Source organism: Triturus cristatus, chromosome 2_1, assembly GCF_964204655.1.
Source record: "Triturus cristatus chromosome 2_1, aTriCri1.1, whole genome shotgun sequence".
In the NCBI taxonomy this organism is placed as follows: Eukaryota; Metazoa; Chordata; class Amphibia; order Caudata; family Salamandridae; genus Triturus; species Triturus cristatus.
Window position 1 is genome coordinate 820,585,987 of NC_140581.1, and position 19,504 is coordinate 820,605,490.

The window sequence follows — 19,504 nt, forward strand, 5'->3', positions numbered from 1 at the left end:
AACTACAATTTTTGCAAACGATATTAAACACTTCTATATTTTTAAAATCTATATTTCTCACCTTAATTCGATATTCCTGCCCTCGATTTTCTTGCTGTCGATATTTCTCACTCACGATATTTGGGACTCGATATTTCTGAACGTCGACATTTAAAGCTCGATATTTTGTCTGCACACCCTTTCTATTTCCTGGTTTATTTGTTTTAGCTGTCCAGCATGTTTTTGTCCCTAGCATAGCCTGTTTTCCATCTCTCCTTGTATTCTTCCCCAAGTGCTCGCTTTCTGTAAGCAGGCCTATAAATGTTGTCCTCATATTGTCACATTTGCTGTACATTCAGAGATAGATATAGGTCAAATATCAGGCTCTGTCTTATGAGGGAGCTTGATGTTTACTTTTCTTTCTTTGACTTCAGAGGGAAAGGATTTATGTGACAATCCTGCTTGTCAAAGGCTTGTGCGAGCAAAGGATCTAACATACAACAACATTTCTAAATATATCAAAATTAGGAAAGCTCGAAGCACATTTTATCGTACTTCTGAAGTGTGAAGAAAACAAATATTTGAATATGATCAAAACAAATAATTCCACTAAGTGATGCCATTTCCACACATTATCTTTTGTGAGATAACACAACAACACAGGGAAAGGTCAAGGCACTAGGAGCCTGCACCAGTCAGTCTAGTGGAACGGCAGGTAGGTTGAAGGCGTGGTGTAACGAGCCAGGGACGTGACCCTCCTACATCCCCAATAATGGAGAAAAACCCCAAAAGCATAAAAATCAAAAATGGCTCTGTACTCAATGCTGCAGTAAACTACTAATTAATGGAAAATTGTATCCAAAGTTGAAAGCCCCAAGAATTGTTTTTAACAAAACGCAGGGCTTTAAGTGGGATTAAAAAACTGGGGGTCTCTCAAAGGGGCGTTGCCAATGTAATTTAGGACGTGGCTTAAAAACACATAAGCTAAAAATATGTGCTTAGCATACTGTGCCGCCCGACTTGTATTTTGCTGTTTCTGTCATTGCATCCAGATATATGATACAACAAGTAACATCATACCAACAACAGGCAGGACTATTAGCTTTGTCAATAGTTGTTAGTTGCATAAGATAAATAAGCAGCAACTATTGCTTGTTGTAAATAATATTGAAAAAGCTTTCACTGAAAGCCCCGCTGACACCACAACGATGTTGCTGCTCCTGAGTTTCAAAAAGAGAAGGGAAATCCAGAGAGAAAATGACTCCCTTTAAAGGATTTCCCTTCCCCTACAACGCTCACCTGGCATGACATCATGCCGAAACTTCTCCACTAGTGAGAAGAGCAGTATGAGCAGCGCACATGGATGTGCCTGCTGTCACTGCATTCCGGAAAAAAACGGACCGCCTTAGCATTTGAGTGCAGATCCATTTTCGATTTTTATCTTTTTTTCGAGCTGTATAGTTTTATCAGTAAAACTGTATATATGTGCAAATGTAACAATCATTTCAATTGAAAATGTGTTGCCTGTATTGTCAGAATGCAACCATACCGTACTCCATTCTACGCAGCTCCATTCTATAACACTATATGCTTGTCCATTCTACAACACTCTACTCCACAACACACTATGACACTCTACTCCCCTCAAAGCTATGTCACTCCACTCTATTCTAGTCCACTCTATGCCACTCCATAACACTCCACGACAGTCTACGCCACTCTACACTACTTGACTCTGCTCCACTCTATATCACTCAGCTCTATCCCACTCTGCTACACTCTATGCCACTCCACTCTACACCACTTTACTCTATACCACAACACTCTGCACCCCTCCCCTGTATGCCTTTCCACTCTACGCCCCTCTATTCTACACCCCTTCACTCTTTGACACAACACTCTATGACAAGACACTCTATGACACTCTACTCAACTCCACTCTACGCCACCCCACTCTATGCTACTCGAATCTATGCCACTCCACTCTACAATACTCCACTCTATGACACTCTACTCCACTCCACTCTACTGTACAACACTCTACTCCTCTTTATGCCGCTCCACCGAATGCTACTCTATACCACTTTAAGCCAATTCAGTGAAGTCACTATACCCCACTCAACAACACTCCACTCCAGGACACTCTATGAAACTCCACTCAATGACACTCTACTCCATTCCCCTCTACTACACTCTAGGACACTATACTGCACTCTAAGCAACTGCACTCTAGGACACTCTGCTCCACTCTGCTTCACTCCACTTCAATCTATGCCACTTCCCTCCAGGCCTCGCTAATCCACTCTACAACACTCCACTCTACCACACTCCACTCCAGAATACTCCAATCAATGACACTCTTCATCACTCTACTCTACGACACTCTACTCCACTCTACGCCACTTCACTCTAGGCCACTACTCCACTGTGTGCCATTCCACTCTACGACACTCTATGACCTTCCTCAACACTCTATGATACTCTGCAACACTCTACTCCATTCTACGACAGTCTACTCTGCACACTCCACGACACTCTATACCACTCCACTCTATGGCACTCCATGTCACTTTATTCCACACTACGCTACTTCAATCTATTACACTTTACTTCCCTCTATGCTGAACTATGCCACTCCACTATTTTCCTCTCCGCAGCAATACACTCTACGTCACTCCACGGTACTCCTCTCTACAACACTTTACTCCACTCTATGACACTTTACTCCACTCTATGCTACGCCTTTTTACACATCTCTACTCTATGTCACTTCATTCTACTCCACTCTACTCTCCTCTACACCACTCCACCCTGCTCCACTCTATGCCACTCCACTGCACTCAAAGACACTTCACTCTATGACTCTCTACAACATGCTACTTCACTCCACCTCACTCTGCTCCACTCCACTCTATGCCCCTTGACTCAATCAATCAATCAATTAAAACTTTATTCGGATCATTACAATCCATAAAAGTACAGAAGAAAAACAAAACATTTATAAAATCATACAATTAAACAAAAATGCTGTTTTGCACATGAGGAGTAAACCATATTACTTTAGGACATTGTTAACCGGGCACGAACCACAGTTTTTAGAAAAGAGCTCACGCGAAAGACAAGTTCATCGTCATCCAGGGACAAAATCATTGAAAATGCAAGTTCCAGGCTAAGGGGTTTTAGTTTTTTAAAATACGGGGATAAAAACCATTTAATATACTTCATGTAAAATTTACAAAAAAATAAGAAATGTAAAATTGTTTGCCTACTCTGAGAGTCACAAGGGCATGGCTCAACACATTGGTCATTAAAATTCCATAAAGGAAAGCTAAGTGCATATTTAATAGTGCCTGCCCTAAGGCGAAATATAAGGCCACGCTCCCAATGGCTCAACGGGAGAGTTAAATAACTGGGTGTCGGATAAATTGTAAGATTACGGGCTAGGTATCCACGGACACTTGGTTTCAAAGACTCCCTTACTACCCTCTCAGCGTCAAATAACATATAGAGTGCTTTTTTAAGTTCACATTTAGTGGGGAGCACAGTGGTAGTTGGTTTTAGGAAGGTATTTTCAAGGTTCACGCTGTGGAATACGCTAGACACTCCTGATAACCAGGGGATGGCCTGGCCCCTGTCGCAGCGTAGACAATCCTCGATGATATCCCTAGTCAAAATGGCGGCAGGGTTTTTCCAAATCGCCAGCCAAAAAAGGGCTGGACGTGCACGAATAAAATCCCCTATAAAATGCAACCCCAATTCCCTATGACATATAAAATGTTGGAAAGTGATGGGAACACAGAGAAGTTTCCTACAAAATCTATGTTCCTCGGTAGTTAAATCGGAACAACTAGCAGTTCCCCAAACCTCAGCACCATAAGTAGCAACCGGGACACATTGAGTTTTGTATATTTTTAGGATAGCAGGCAATGCCCCGGTTAATTTTGGACGGGGGAGGCTCAAAATGGAGTTAATGGACTTTGAGAACTTACTCCTGGCGTGGGCTATATGCCCACTCCAGGAGTTGTTCGCAGCAAAGACCACACCCAAATACGGGAAACTGCTAGTAGAGCCCAATCTTTCAGCCCCCCTTGACTCTTTGTCCCTCCACTCTATGCCCCTTCACTCTATGCCTCTCCAATCTAAACCCTCCATTTAACGACATGACAATATACTCTACAACACTCCACTCTATGCCATCCACTATAAGCTGCTTCACTCTATCCCACTCTATGCCACTCCACTCTACAACACTATACAATACTCTACAACACTCCACTTCACGCCATTCCACTCCACTCTACACCATTGTACTCCACTCTATGCCACTCAACTCTATGACACTCTATGCCACTCTACTCCACCCCACTCTATGATACTTTACTCCACTCTATGGCACTTTACTCCAATTCATACTATGCCACTATAAACCCCTCCACTCTATGTCCCTGCACTCTACGACACTCTTCAACTCCACTCTATTCTATGCCACTTAACTCCACAACCCTCCACAATACTCTTTGACCATCAAGACACTCTATTCCGCTTTATGACACTATAATCTACAACACTCCACTCTATGCCATCCACTCTAAGCTGCTCCACTTTATCCCACTCTACGCCACTCAAATCTACAACACTCTACAACACTCCACTCCACGCCTCTTCACTCTACACCAATGTACTCCACTCTACGCCACTCAACTCTATGACACTCTACGCTACTCTACTCCACTCTATGATACTTTACTCCACTCTATTGCACTTTACTCCAATTCATACTATGCCACTCTAAACCCCTCCACTTTATGTCCCTGCACTCTACGACACTCTGCAACTCTACTCCACTCTATGGCCTGACAGTCTATTTCCTCTATTCCACTCTAAGCCCCTCCACTCTACGCCACTCTACACCACTATACATCACTCCACTCTATACCACTACTCTCTACACCACTCCACCCTAATCCGCGACACTCCACTCTACAACACTCTATGCCACTCCACTCTATGCCACTCCACAACACTGTACGCCAGACCACTCTACACCACTCTGCTCCATTCTATGCCATTCCATGACACTCTCCTGTACACCAGAAATGTTTAGCCTTGCTGAATAGCAGTCACACTGGTGTATAACATGGTATAACACATTGCCTAAGCCAATAGCTCTTGCATAGGCCAGACCTATCGGCTTTGCCAATGCTTGTTCTTCCATTTGTAAGCTTTGTGCTCCCACTTACTTCTATGGGATCATTCTCTCTCCAAAGATTCACCTCCATGGACTTCAACCTGATTATCAGACACAGAAAAATGCTCCTTCAACGTCTGAAAACCTCCAAAAAAGGCACACGCTCCCAGCGAATCCACATCACGCTGCCAGAATTGGTTCGCCCTCCCAGAAAACGTGCCTCGAAAAGGCTAAATGTCCTCTCAAAACAAAATACACCTTACTATCAAAAATACTTCACTAATACAGAAAAGTTGTGTCACCGTCGCAAAACAATTTACACAGCGTGCACCACGTCACCTTGCCAAAAAATGCTTAACATGCTTTCAATTCCAGTATCACCCTCCCAAAACTGGTTTACTAAAATCTCGTGACTTTAGCAAGCACCCATTCCACAACATTTGCAGCACTCTGCAAAAGGTATCCATCTATCTTCACCAGCAGCTAACTCAATGGTGGCGCTGTTACAAATGTTACAGCAGCAGAAAGCCTTGCTTTCTGCTGCTGTAACATTTGCTGTGTCTACAAACCAAGCAAGAGACGGGATTCTAGTCCAGTGTGAATGGGTTAATGTTAATCTCATGCATGAACCTCCGCACCTTTTGTGCAGCTAATGAGCCGTGTGGGGGGTCGGGCAGCGCAGGATGGCGCTAATTGACTTTAAAGACCTTGCCGTGGGTGGGCCCAATCCTAGGCCGAGGAACCAGCTGCGGGCGGATGTGCGCGAGCGGAAAGTCAAACAGTGGAGCCCATTGGAGGGCTTTGAGTCCGGGTACGGAGAGTCACTGGGACTGGCTCACTTCTGGACACCACACCTGAGTCTGTGCGCGGGGCCTGCTACCTCTCCTACTGAGGTCTCGCGCCTTCTTGGACACAACTTCCACACCCTGGACCCGGTGACATAGGGGCCCTTTGGCTTTACTCGCTCCTGGGGAAACACCTGCATCTATCTGGACACTTGGGTTGGTACACCTTCAGGCTGAGGCCTCTCTCGCTCTTGGATACGGAGTTTGCGTCTGCTCCCAGGACCAGTGGACTTCGTTCACCCAAGGACACAGAAGAGCCTATTTCTGGTCGCAACCCCTACCTGTGTACCCTGGGAGGCACGCGCTGGTGCTGAGGCTTTCACCTTTCCTGAAAACAGCACCGCACTGAGCACGAGTCGGGTATATTGACAACCACCGGGCCTCGCTGCTATCTGGACGCCGAACAGATCTCTAGAGACACGCAAGACCCTGAGCCCAGGCACCGGCGCCCCGAGGCCTCTTCTCTTGGGCACAGCACTTGCCTCTTTGCACAGGGCCTGGCGGGTAGCAGTGCCCCAGGTGCCTCTCTCCCTCCTAAACAGACGCAGAGGTATCGCCGCTCCTGGGCACGGGATCTGCTTCTGTGCACAGAACCAGGACAGACGAGGAATGCGCGGCGTGAGGTAAGTGTGCACTCTCACCGTCAACACTACGGACTCAGAGCAGTAAAAAGAGATGCTTGTGCTGACCGAGGGACCATTTGTCTTGCTTTTAGAGTGAGGAATATAAGGCCGCAAAAACAGAGCGTGACACTTTCCTAAATATAGAATTTGGCGTTTACGCAGTATATTTCGAGAACACTGCCTCGGTTTACTTTGCACAATTAAGGTGTCCCAGTGTCTATCCCCTGTGTGCAGTGCACTGTGTCACCCACTTGCCATATGCATTTCAGAAAAATCAACCCAAAACCTGTTTAAAAAGCAGTTTATCAAAATATAAATGGTTTGCCGGTTTCATGTAGCCTGGGGCGTTTTAAGGCTTGTAAAGTGGGCTCTGGCCCAGGGCCCCAGCCTTTCAGGGGTCCCCCTGGTAGAGCCAGCTCTGTTCTGCAGAGAGTTTTGCCCTGATGACCTTGAATCATTATTAATTAGATTGTTTTAAATACTGTTTCGTGTACAAAAAATAATGTGAGTAAGTCTTTCACAGACACTTTGCAGAGAAATGTCATGTTTATCTTTCATGCAACATCCATAAAAAAAAGTATCTTTTAGATCAAATCAGGACCTCACATATGAGAAATGGGAGGGTGTCACAGTGATTATGCAGAAATATTAGTGAGCTGCTACTGTGTTACAACATTAAGAACACACGTATCTGACGTTTCCTTAGTACTTTTTTTTCTTTTTAAAAAGTTTCCTCCCCCGTGGTGAAATATTAGCTTTCTCGCTGGTTTTTAAGTGGGGCCTGATGGTCGGTATCCGTTGTGTCTTTCCAGGCTGCTGCTGGCCCTGCTCCTCTCCTTCGAAGAGATCCTTCCTGGACAAGGTGAGGCTAAAGTATTTTTCACCTGAAGCACATTCTCGTTGTTGTTTTTTATGTATTTGTTCTTTTTTTATATTAAACTGCGGGTGTTCACTTTTTCCATTTTTAGGGTGTGAAGGGGACAACTGTATAACGGAAGAGGATCCGGACCCCCACAGCTCGTCTTCTGAGAAGTTAAAGCGGACCCTGGACGCCATGGGCCGTGCTCGTGGGCGCGCGCAGCACCGCCTTGGAGCGGACATAGCGCCGACGGGGCCCAGCTACGGTAAGTGAGGCGTCACCCCCAGGGGCAGCGCGGCCATTGACTGATTATGCAGGGCCTGTTTGGTATAGAGTGCCTGCAAACTGCGGGCCTTTGCTGATAAAGTCCAACCATCGATACAGCGGGCTGGCAGAGAAATTCAGCCCGCACATGTGTTAGTGTTATAAGGAGAAAATCCGCGAGCTACAGGGGCGTTTCTTCAGAGGGCAAACGTATTTACAGTTTTTCCGCGCATAGACGGTAGTGCTCGGGGGAGGGGCCGCTCAAGGGCAAGTCCGTGGCCATAGAGCTTCGGACTGGGCCGGAGCGTTGGGACCCACCTGCTCGTACTTTGAAGGGGGGGGGGGGGGTCTCTGGAGTTTCCTTACCCCACTGTGGCTGGACATTAAGTACAGGACTGTGCAGCGGTGTGGTGACACTTCCATAGTGCTGGATATGCTGCGAATTGGTGTTATGATTCTTTTAAAAGTCTCTGCTGATGCGCATGCTCCGTGTGGGAATATTGTAGTGCTTTGCAGCTGAGGACAGCCATGGTGTTCCGGCAGCGTCACGTCTGCTGGGTGTTTAAGGCGGTGCAGCTGTGCTCTTGCGATGCTGTGGCTCTGGACGGGTACTCCAGTGCGATTAAGGTGCTCTGGTGTTGCAGGGGTGTACTGATGCTTAGAGGGTGCTCTGGTAGCATTGAAGATATTGGACAATGCTGTGGTACTTTGGTGATGCTGTGGTGTTCCTAGGCTGCTGTTGAGCCCTTGTGTTGCCCTACTTCTCTGGAGGGATACTGTGCTGCTGTTAAGGTGCTGGTGCTCTACTGATGCCACGGTGCTTTGATGCTGAGTAGTCTTCGATAGTTTAAGTTCTGTAAGGAAGGATGCTTGACTGCTCCGGACGTGCTGCGGTCCTCTGCTGCTGGGCTGCTCTTGAGATGCTGTATTTTTCTAGAGGGTCACCCCGGTGCTATTTAGGTGCTCCAGTGTTGCTTGTGTGCTCTGATGCTGATGAGGTGCTCTTGAGATGCTGTAGTTTTCTAGAGGGTCACCCCGGTGATATTTAGGTGCTCTAGTGTTGCTTGTGTGCTCTGATGCTGATTAGGTGCTCTGGAGATGCTGTAGTTTTCTAGAGGGTCACCCCGGTGCTATTTAGGTGCTCCGGTGTTGCTTGTGTGCTCTGATGCTGATTAGGTGCTCTTGAGATGCTGCAGTTTTCTAGAGGGTCACCCCGGTGATATTTAGGTGCTCTAGTGTTGCTTGTGTGCTCTGCTGCTGCTGAGGTGCTCTTGAGATGCTGTAGTTTTCTAGAGGGTCACCCCGGTGATATTTAGGTGCTCTAGTGTTGCTTGTGTGCTCTGATGCTGATTAGGTGCTCTGGAGATGCTGTAGTTTTCTAGAGGGTCACCCCGGTGCTATTTAGGTGCTCCGGTGTTGCTTGTGTGCTCTGATGCTGATTAGGTGCTCTTGAGATGCTGTAGTTTTCTAGAGGGTCACCCCGGTGCTATTTAGGTGCTCTAGTGTTGCTTGTGTGCTCTGATGCTGATTAGGTGCTCTTGAGATGCTGTAGTTTTCTAGAGGGTCACCCCGGTGATATTTAGGTGCTCTAGTGTTGCTTGTGTGCTCTGATGCTGCTGGGGTGCTCTTGAGATGCTGTAGTTTTCTAGAGGGTCACCCCGGTGCTATTTAGGTGCTCTAGTGTTGCTTGTGTGCTCTGATGCTGCTGAGGTGCTCTTGAGATGCTGCAGTTTTCTAAAGGGTCACCCCGGTGCTATTTAGGTGCTCTAGTGTTGCTTGTGTGCTCTGATGCTGATGAGGTGCTCTTGAGATGCTGTAGTTTTCTAGAGGTTCACCCCGGTGCTAGTTAGGTGCTCTAGTGTTGCTTGTGTGCTCTGCTGCTGCTGGGGTGCTCTTGAGATGCTGCAGTTTTCTAGAGGGTCACCCCGGTGATATTTAGGTGCTCTAGTGTTGCTTGTGTGCTCTGATGCTGCTGGGGTGCTCTTGAGATGCTGTAGTTTTCTAGAGGTTCACCCCGGTGCTATTTAGGTGCTCCAGTGTTGCTTGTGTGCTCTGCTGCTGCTGGGTGCTCTTGAGATGCTGCGGATTTCTAGAGGGTCACCCCGGGGCTATTTAGGTGCTTTAGTGTTGCTTGTGTGCTCTGCTGCTGGGGTGCTCTTGAGATGCTGCAGTTTTCTAAAGGGTCACCCCGGTGCTATTTAGGTGCTCTAGTGTTGCTTGTGTGCTCTGATGCTGATGAGGTGCTCTTGAGATGCTGTAGTTGTCTAGCGGTTCACCCCGGTGCTAGTTAGGTGCTCTAGTGTTGCTTGTGTGCTCTGCTGCTGCTGGGGTGCTCTTGAGATGCTGTAGTTTTCTAGAGGGTCACCCCGGTGCTATTTAGGTGCTCCAGTGTTGCTTGTGTGCTCTGATGCTGCTGGGGTGCTCTTGAGATGCTGCAGTTTTCTAGAGGGTCACCCCGGTGCTATTTAGGTGCTCCAGTGTTGCTTGTGTGCTCTGATGCTGCTGGGGTGCTCTTGTAAAGTTGAAGTTATCGAATGGTGCCCGGGCACCCTCATTTTCTGGTCTTGAGGGGGTGCTCTAATGGTAGTGATGCTGAGTTACCCTGGAGCTGTTACTAATATTCTCCAGTGATCCAGATGTTCTGGTCCTGCTGGGGTGGTCCTGAGCCGACTCTGAGGGGGTATGGCACCGTATTCCTGCAAACATTGCTTATACTATGAAATGTAAACGACATTATCGAGAGTGAATGCACTTGAGTTCCTTTTGCCATTGTGAATGTTGGGCTATATTTATGAGTCACTCCCTTCTACTACTAGGACCAATCTGAGATAATCTACATTGTCACCTGTACACTGAATGAATTATTAGGGGCCTCATCCCAAACTTTATCTCCCCACTAAGTTAAATGTAGGAGCGCTAAAAAGACATCTGTTTTTGTAAATTCCGAAATTCTGACTGGAGTGGAAGCCCCCGGGTCGTCAGATATTTACACCCTCAGCTGGAACTTCGTACTATCCAAAATTGTCAACTTTCTTAAGCACTGAGCTGTGGACTTGAGTCTGGCCAACACTGATGTTTGTAAGACTCGGGAGATGCAGCAGGTGCTGACACTTCCACCCTGTGGATCCCCACATCATGATGCCTCCTCACTCCAGTATGTACCTCTGAGAAACAAACTCAAGTGACGGCTGGAACGCTTGTATTAATCTCAGCCACTGGTGGTTACTTGCTCGCATTCCTGTCAATCAAAATAGTTGCCAACGTTGCCATCACAGAGATGGAACAACTTAATGAAAATCATACTTAGAGGCAAATTTACTAAGGACATGCGCTGTCCTTGCTTGGCACAGGTCGTCCCAAGGCATTGAAGGCACTTAACTGGTACTTACTTAGCCACGCAAAGTCACTTTGAGTAGTTTAGTAAATACAAAGTAGTGCAAGGTAGCGGAAAATGCCACTTTGCTTTACATTGCATCGGGTAGGTGTTGCATAGGTGAAGCATGGGCATTCCTAGGCATCCGCCCATGTATTTAGACGCAAACCCAGATGTACAAAGACTTGCAAACCTGGGTTTGCGCCAAAATGGTGCATCTACCCGACAGAGCATAACAAGGAGAAATATCTTATTTGTCCTTTTTAATTCCTTTTCCCGCCTACGTTGCATTCTGCAGCATACTTAGAAAGAGGAACGTGCCTCCAAGGACTGTTTTTGTTGCACAAAAACAATACTGCCTGTAACACAAGCACCCTTGCATTGGCACTAGGCAGTACATAAGAATAGAGCAGAAATGCTCCATATCTCTGTAAATATGGCGCATTTCTGCTCTCTTGGACACTGCACAGCTCAGCAGGTTCCTTTACTGCCATGCATTGCGTGAAAGAACAGTAAATCTGTCCCGCAGTATTTCTCCAACGGATCAGGCCAGCCACTGCTTTCATCGACTGCATTTTATCAAATACTAACTGCCTTTTACAAGCCAAAGACTCGTATGCCACATATGAGTTAACCTGCTGTTTAAAATAATATATATATGGGGTGTTTTGTTCTGTCTAGCGTTACATGTATTCTGTTTTTTTTGGGGTGGGGGGTGATGATGGTTACATAGGTGTGAATAGAATCCCGCATTTGGAAGGATTACTTGTTGTTCATTTTTAATGCACTTGACGAATAAGCAAACTGGGCGGCTGCCAGCACCACCATGGTACCCTCCCCCGAAGCTGCATGCAGACATTCGTTTCCCTGCATGATTGCTTATGAGGTGATTCGCTTCTGTCGGTTTTTGAAGAGACTTAGATGTCCCAGCAGCCACCTCTCCTGTAACAATTACTACAGCAGGTGTGTGCGAAAACGGTCCCTGCAGGATGGACGCCCCTGAATGCTGAAGACCGTGGATTCCAAGATGGCCGCAGCTCCAGATGGCGTCTCTTTTTTGTTAGCGTATTCTCAGATTGAGTTTAATTGATGGGACGGAAATCCATCTCTACTGCTCAAAGTTTACAGAATACTGTTTGGTAAATGCCTGTGCTTGTCTTTTTTACTTCTTTTAGGAAACACCCCTAACATGAAATGTTGCGAGAACGGGGGGACCTGCTTCCTCGGCAGCTTCTGTATCTGCCCCAAGCACTTCAGTGGCAGGCACTGTGAGCACGACATTCGCACCAGGTGAGTACCGGGGGCTTGGAGTGGGGAGGGAGGCCCGGGCCCTGGTGGGTTCGCGTCCCACTGGTTAAAGTGTTCCTTAAATAGTGAACTTGCTTTTCTTTGGTAATGTTTGAGGATTCATCCTGCTTTCTCTCTTGGCATCCCCAAACGAAGAATACACTGATTAATGGTGCTGCCAAGTGGTAATGTTCTTATGAAGCCAGGCAGTGCACCCACGCTTGTTAAAACGTTTAGTGGTTGTGAGACTCACCCCTGAATCTTTTTGACCACAGCTCTTAAAGTAGCAGGACGCTGCAACCCCCTTCCCCTTTGAAAGAACATTCTGCTCTGATCTTTGGTAGTGGCCATAAAAGATTGTGCGAGCAATGGCTAAGACTGAAAATAGTACCAGAACAGACTCCAAAGTAGTTAAAACTGAACAAAAGGGTGTGTCCTATAATGAGTTGTTGGTATGAATGGTGTCAATACAGTTGTGAGCGCTACAGAAGGCACTAACGTGTGTTGTTGGGCGACGGCGGGTCTTAGGGTAGAAAAGGACAGGGTACTCACATAAATAAAAAATATTACCGGCCAAAACATACAATTATTTTGAACACTTCTATGGGCTAATCAACAAATAAGGTAGAGAACCATCTTTAACAAAGCACTCGTAGTTAACAAAAAATGAGATATCATTATTCGGCGACATTCGGGTCGAATGGTGCAGTTTATGGCATTACGGCCCAGTTATCAAATACAAATAAGATAATGCCTCGGGTACTGAGTGCCTCTGCTCTGAGACGGCTTCATTGAGTCAGGCAAATGCTGAGATTTAAATGCGTTTCAAGCACCAGTCAAAAGTGCTGCAGAAGCATTTCGGGAAAGACACACTCCTAAATCTTTATTTTTGTACATATAATGTTTTTAATTTACATGTTGGCCCCGATTCACAAAGGTTTGGCTGGGTCAGTATGTGCTTCCGAGCATGCTTTGTTTACACATCACCATTAGTGACTGGAAATAAGGTTGTAGGCGGTGAAGGTTGTCAGTGTCCGAGGAGGTGCTCATTGGACCCTCCGTGGCCGGCAGTCATTACGAGTTGAAACGCTAAGACCTTGGTTTCCACCCGCAGGAACTGTGGCGTTCTCGCACACGGACAGTGGATCATGAAGGGATGCTCCTGGTGTCGGTGTGGCTTCGGGCTCCTGCACTGCTTCCATCGGGCGCACGAGGAGAACTGCGGTAAGAAGCGATGCTCTTAGTCACACAAGCGTCATTCTACAAATGCGCATGCGCAGTAGAGGACAACAATCACAGCCCTTTCCGTAGTGTTGTCAGTAGTGTTGTCTTTATTTAAACTGATGTAGGCCGAACAAGTCTTTTTTCTTAATTAATCGTGTTTTGACTAACGATTTGTTTTAATCCCGAAATTAGATATTGAGGTTGGAATGTAACTCCGCATAGTTCTTAAAACGTGGGCTTAAACTGGGGCGCCCATTTTATTACCAAGCAATGAACAGCATTTAAAAAGTTGAACCGCGCCCGAACGAAACATCATCCGGGACTTCGTAAACGTCCGCAGAAAACACGTGTCGAGTGAAGCAAATGAAATGCCGCAGCACTCGTTTGGGGCTCACTGGAAAGGTGTTGCTGATAAATTCATATATCCATTTAAATCCAGCACGCCAAACATACATCACAACATGGTTCTAATCATCGCCGTTCCATCGTCACAAAAATATGTTAAATTAACTCAGCATTGTTGATACTATAACCAGGATCACCCATTCCCCAATTTTGTTGGAAAGCTTGCAAAGTCGGGCATCCCCCTGGCTGTTTTAGTTTCTATGCTTGAAATGAGTTCTTTCATGCTGAATATGTCCCTGCCTTTGGCGGGCACATTCATGGTCAACAGTGGGGGCTCTGGGAAGCCCCCGGTCTCCTCTCCATATGAATGGCCGTCGGGCTCTGCTCCCTCAAACTACCGGCCTCATTAAGTGCCCCCCGTTGAAAGCGTTAACGGGTCTTTCAGATCTGGGCCTAGGTGAGGCGGCAGCATGGGGGAGGGAAGGTCTGAAAGGAAGTGCTTCAGAAAGCCGCTCGCAGCCAGGGCATCGCCTATTCAAATGCGTCATTCCGATTTCCATTTAAACAGCCGGCTCACTCTGCCTTTCTTTTGTTCCAGGTAATGCCGTGGAGACAGGAAACTCCCTCCATTCCAGCTCTGATGGTCCAAGGCCACGGCCGCCCATCCCCTTCCTGGCCCCTCCGTTAATATGGTTATTGCTTTGTCTGCAAGTACACTGAGAGACGATTCGGCGCTGAGATTCAGGCGTGGGCCAGTCAGGCGCCCTCCTCGCGTGATGAGTATGTATGGGAGACGCCGAGGCGGGAGAGAATATTAAATCATAAACGCGCATTATTACCCGTGGCCTCGCGCAGCACGCGTCCCCGGAGCCTAGCTGGGGTCTGGGGTGCAGGCGCCTCCGAGCTGGTCTCTGATGTTGTCTGACTGAACGGTGCAGCGAGGCGTTTCTCCTCGGACGCAACCAGACAAGCAGAGCTGTTTCTATAGTGTTTCCAGCCACAGTACTTCCTGCACTTGATACAGCCGTATTACAAACATCGAGTCTACCTGCGAAAAAGAGCTGCTCACATTACCTAGTGTGAGAGAAGGGCAGGCTTGTAAATAGATGTAATTTTATGTACATATTGTCCTATTATCCTAATAAATTATTGACTTGTAAGTTTGTGATGTTTGGCACATGATGTTCATGACACCGATGATTTTGGCGGGCTGTATTTGGTGGTAAGAACGACCCTCAATTAGTTAACACAAATTAGTACTGAACTGGAGGTCATAAAGTCCACTCTGGGTCCTCCCCGTTTTGACGGAGTACCCCATCAGCCAAAGTTTACAGCAGGCCCTTGGAGGGATACTTCTTCCTTGATGCTTCACTTTGAGTTTGGGGTGCACTGCGCATGCTTTAACACATTGTCCCTCTTTAGTGTTGGGCTGTGTTTCTGGCGCTGTACACGTCTGTTGAGTTTCTGTCTGTTTATAGATGCGCTGTTTGCTTAGCGGTGTCTTTATTTCTGTGCTCTTTGTTTAGTGTTACTCTGTTTTGTACTCCGCATTGTAATGTGTGTGATGGGTGGCGTGTGTAGATATCTTTGCTACTATTCTGTGTGCCTTATATACCGTAAAGTGTGTGTTTAGTGCTTCACTGCATGCATAATGCATTATCATGTGTGTTTAGTGTTGCATTGTGTGGATTTACACTATGAGGTTTTAGGTCAGTGTCGTGTGATTGGTGCTGTGTTTAGTTATATCCTGCTTGGTGCTGTGTTATATATGGGTCTGTGCTGTGTGGTTGGACCGGTAGTGCAGTATGCTAGGTGATGTGTAAATGTGCTTGCTGATGCAAGTGTCTTAAGTGCTATATTGTGTGTTTCCTCTGCTGTGTTTGTAGTGCAGTACTGTATGTATTTAGTGCTGCTGTGTGTGTGACTGGTGCTTTCGTATCTGTGTTTTTTCTTAATTCTTTATTGTGTGTTTAGTGCAGCACTGTTTGTTTGGTGCTATAGTGTTTGCTTTTTACCGCATGCCTTTAGTTCTATGCACAAAGTGCTCTGTTGTATACGTAGTGCTGCAGTGGGAGCTTAATGCTTTATTTTTTTATTTATTGTTGAACTGTTGGGAAAACTGTCTAGAGACCTGATGATAGCAGTGCAGAATGCATCTGGTGGTCAGAACCTCGCGTGGAAATGCGCCCTGCCCACAGGTGCACAAGTGGATTTTGGGGCAAATAGTTTTCCATGCTCTCTTCTGAGCATCCTATTGGGGCGGTGGAGAGGAACTTAGAAGTTACCCTGTTGCTCTGCGCAAGCTGTTCTACCAGGACGTAGAAGGAAGGACTGGTCGTTAAGGGAAGATGTGGAGCCCAGAATATATACATATTCATTTTTGAGTAACAAGATGGCATTCTGGTGTATTTTAGTGCTCCATATTGTGTCGTGGAAGTGGCTGAGATTCTCTGATTTAGTTCTAAATTTCCGCCTGAGGGTAATTGTGAGGATTTTTTGCTTGCAAGGGCAGCCTGCAAGCCCTCCATCAAATACATGAGTTTTTATGGGAGAGAGTAAAGCCAGATACTTGTGGGCACATTTATGAACAAGTCTCGCAGCTCAGCAAACCACCTTGATGCTCTGCAGGGAGAGCAGGAAGGGGCAGCTCCCAGGCTACAATAACTATAGAACAAGCTGCTTGGGATCCGTGTTTGACAAACTAATCTGGTGTTGGGTAGACACCCAGGCGCATACATTTTGGCGGATAATCCTGAAGTACTCATTACAACAGGTGCCAGAAAACGGCGTCAGGAATAACACATAGAGATACCACAAGGCCCAGTAATACAGCACTATTCTGAGTTTAAATGTATGGAATGAAAATAACTTTAAGAATGGGGGTGCACAACGATTCACATGTGTTTTCACCTTTTCATTGGAAATTTTCCCTAACGTCTCTTAATCCCATTTCAGTCATTAGCTCCTGGTACCAGCAGAATCAGTGTTAATGACACCATTGTAATGAGGACCTGAGATTCCACTTGCATGTTAGTTCATGTTAGTGGAGTGGCAAGGAGTCACATGGCAGTTCATGGCACTCTGTTATGCACTTCTCAAGCATCCCAGCAAAGGGCCAAACCAGTGAACGACAGCTGTCAACGAACTGTAGTCGTAGAAGGGCCAGTACCCTTGTAGAACTCTCCACTTTTTTTTGTGCCTACGCTTGCAGAGTAGACCTGTCTTCCCTAACCATATGTGCATCCAAACGCATGCCCCCCATTGCTGCATACTGAAATTCACTGCATACATTTCTCCTACTTATTTGCACGTCTCTGCAAAAGACACTAACATCACGGATTACCTCACTTCATTGTCTGAGACTCCCCATCACTTCTCTCTCTCTCAGACACAGTTTCTCCTCCGGCCCACCATTATGTGCAGGGACTTCCATCCCTGTCCTATGGTACTTTTATCTGTCTATCCTGGAAGTCTACAAGCTTCCTCCTAAGCGAACTGTTCCTCTGGGGACCCCTCTGCTCTCATTTTGAGCTGATACTCCCCCTTTTCCACCAGTAACAATGCATCTCACCTTGAATCTGGCTAGGCTGTCACCTGGATGTTTCTAGAACTATCCTGCCAGAAGCCTTTCCCATAAACACAAAAGTTCTGGGAGTATCTCTGTCCAGGAGTTCCCAAGCCTGAAAGTCCCTAGGGATGTTCTGCCTCGAAAATGTGGAAGGTAGTGCCCTGGCCATGTGTGCATCCAAAAACAAAGATTTAGCAGTAGGCATCCATAGTTGATCGGTCATTTCTAACCATAGATAACCATGATTTATCCATGAACACCAAAATAGAGGGGACTTGGAATACCCAGCTCAGAAAGTAGTCTAAATTAACCAGTTAATGATGCTTGCATGCTTACTTTGATTCAGTGTTAGCACAGAGGGTAGTCTCGGGTGGAGGACTGTACTGGCACCTGAATGGTCCAGCTCAATGGCATGGACACTATTTTAGAGTTAATCCAGGGCTTACATGATGCCAGATATCGAAGTGGGCAGTACTTCAATGTCTGACATCGAAGTGCCAGATTAGCAGAATGTATTCCTATGCATTCCAAGATGGCATTTTCATGGCCCTTCTTTATAAACAAAGGATCCTGTTGTAAACATGAGTAGTAGGTGGGTAGGTTCGGGCTATGGCATCTTCCTGACATTCAGTTTTAGCCCTCCAGGTGACATCAACAGAGAGCACTGTGAAGAGTGGGGGGAACCGATGCTTTTTAGTGATCCACTACCCTCTTCATCTTACACCTTCCAGAGAAGAAGCGTAGCATAGCAAGCAACAGCAAGACTATATGGAAACTTCTATGGTTACTCACCTGTCTGAGCTTCACTGGCTCCCTACTAAAAAGAGGATTTTGTCTAAATCCTTGGTGCTTGTCCATCAGGCTTCCTACGAGTCAAGCTCACAGGAGCTTTCACAGAGAATTAGACCTTATAGTCCCAGGGAGCACTTTGTTCCACAGAAGCTCTCTTGACCGTGGTCCCCTGACTTTGACGCTTTAGGAGAGGAGGGCCCTATTTTTCTGTCTTAACCTCCCGGGCTATGAACAATCTTCCGGTAGCGCTCAGGTTTAGTCAAAATAATTCTCTTTTTGGAAGGCCCTGAAAACGTGTCTGATCACCTCGCTGTAAGACTTAGTTCAGTAGGATATCTGGTTTCCTAGTGCAGGGACACTTTTTGAGTAGCTGTGCACTTTACAAATCTAGTCATATATTCATTTCGAGGCTATTTATCCACAGACATGGACTAGCCTATTATGAGATGACATTGCATTGTTAAAGATTGCAGGTATTGCTGTTAGCATGAGCTAAAAGCCATTTTGTTCCTGGCAGCCATTTTAGTTAGCCATGTGCTCACCGTGTGCTTTCTCCCTCTTCCAGAGCCTTGCACATGCTCAAAGACCTGCAGCTGCCAGAATGCACCTGCTCCTAGTGTAGAACTGTCAGGCCATTCTTACTGATGTAAGCAGTTTAGTCTCCCCTCCCACTTTGTTGAGAAACCAAATTTTGTATACCCATATAAGTCAAATAGTATTCTTGTATGTTCCAGGACCTCCCCTTGGTTTTATGCTGACTATGTAACAAATGCATATATAAGGGCCCTGTTCTCTGTACTCCTTAGACTGTCTCATACAGTGGCCTATGGGTACTGTGTGACGCAGTTTCCCTCATGTGAGGTTAATAAATGCTTTATTTTTATATTACAGCTTCCGTGCCAATCTCTACTTCGTTGGGTTAACCCGTTCCGTGCTCATGACGGAACCACTCCGTCATGAGCCACGGGTGCCGTGTGCTCATAACGGAGTGGTTCCGTCATGCTGCGGCCGTTGGCGGCCGCTCCGCCCACGCGGCGCTAATTCCCCGCCTGTGCGGGCGATTAGCGCCGTGGGCGGAGTCATGGCGGAACCACTCCGTCATGAGCACAGCTCAACCGTGACTCATGACGGAGTGGTTCCGTCATGAGCACGGCGCC

At 46.6% G+C, this 19,504-nt stretch overlaps 1 protein-coding gene across 1 annotated transcript; it reads left to right on the forward strand.

The window, feature by feature from the left end:
* Positions 1 to 5,910: 5,910 nt before the first annotated feature.
* LOC146865918 (cryptic protein-like) lies at positions 5,911 to 15,147 on the forward strand. Its single transcript, XM_085640785.1, has 6 exons — positions 5,911 to 6,635; positions 7,448 to 7,497; positions 7,604 to 7,759; positions 12,307 to 12,421; positions 13,533 to 13,642; positions 14,586 to 15,147. The coding sequence occupies exons 1-6, from the start codon at positions 6,622 to 6,624 to the stop codon at positions 14,705 to 14,707; spliced, it is 567 nt and encodes a 188-aa protein (XP_085496911.1). The 5' UTR covers positions 5,911 to 6,621; the 3' UTR covers positions 14,708 to 15,147.
* The last annotated feature ends 4,357 nt before the right edge of the window (positions 15,148 to 19,504 follow it).

What these genes read in the sequence shown, in the direction of transcription:
- LOC146865918 (XM_085640785.1), top strand. An exon ending in GAGCACGACATTCGCACCAG is followed by an intron (nt 12,422 to 13,532) that starts GTGAGTACCGGG and finishes TTCCACCCGCAG; the next exon opens with GAACTGTGGCGTTCTCGCAC. An exon ending in GGCGCACGAGGAGAACTGCG is followed by an intron (nt 13,643 to 14,585) that starts GTAAGAAGCGAT and finishes CTTTTGTTCCAG; the next exon opens with GTAATGCCGTGGAGACAGGA.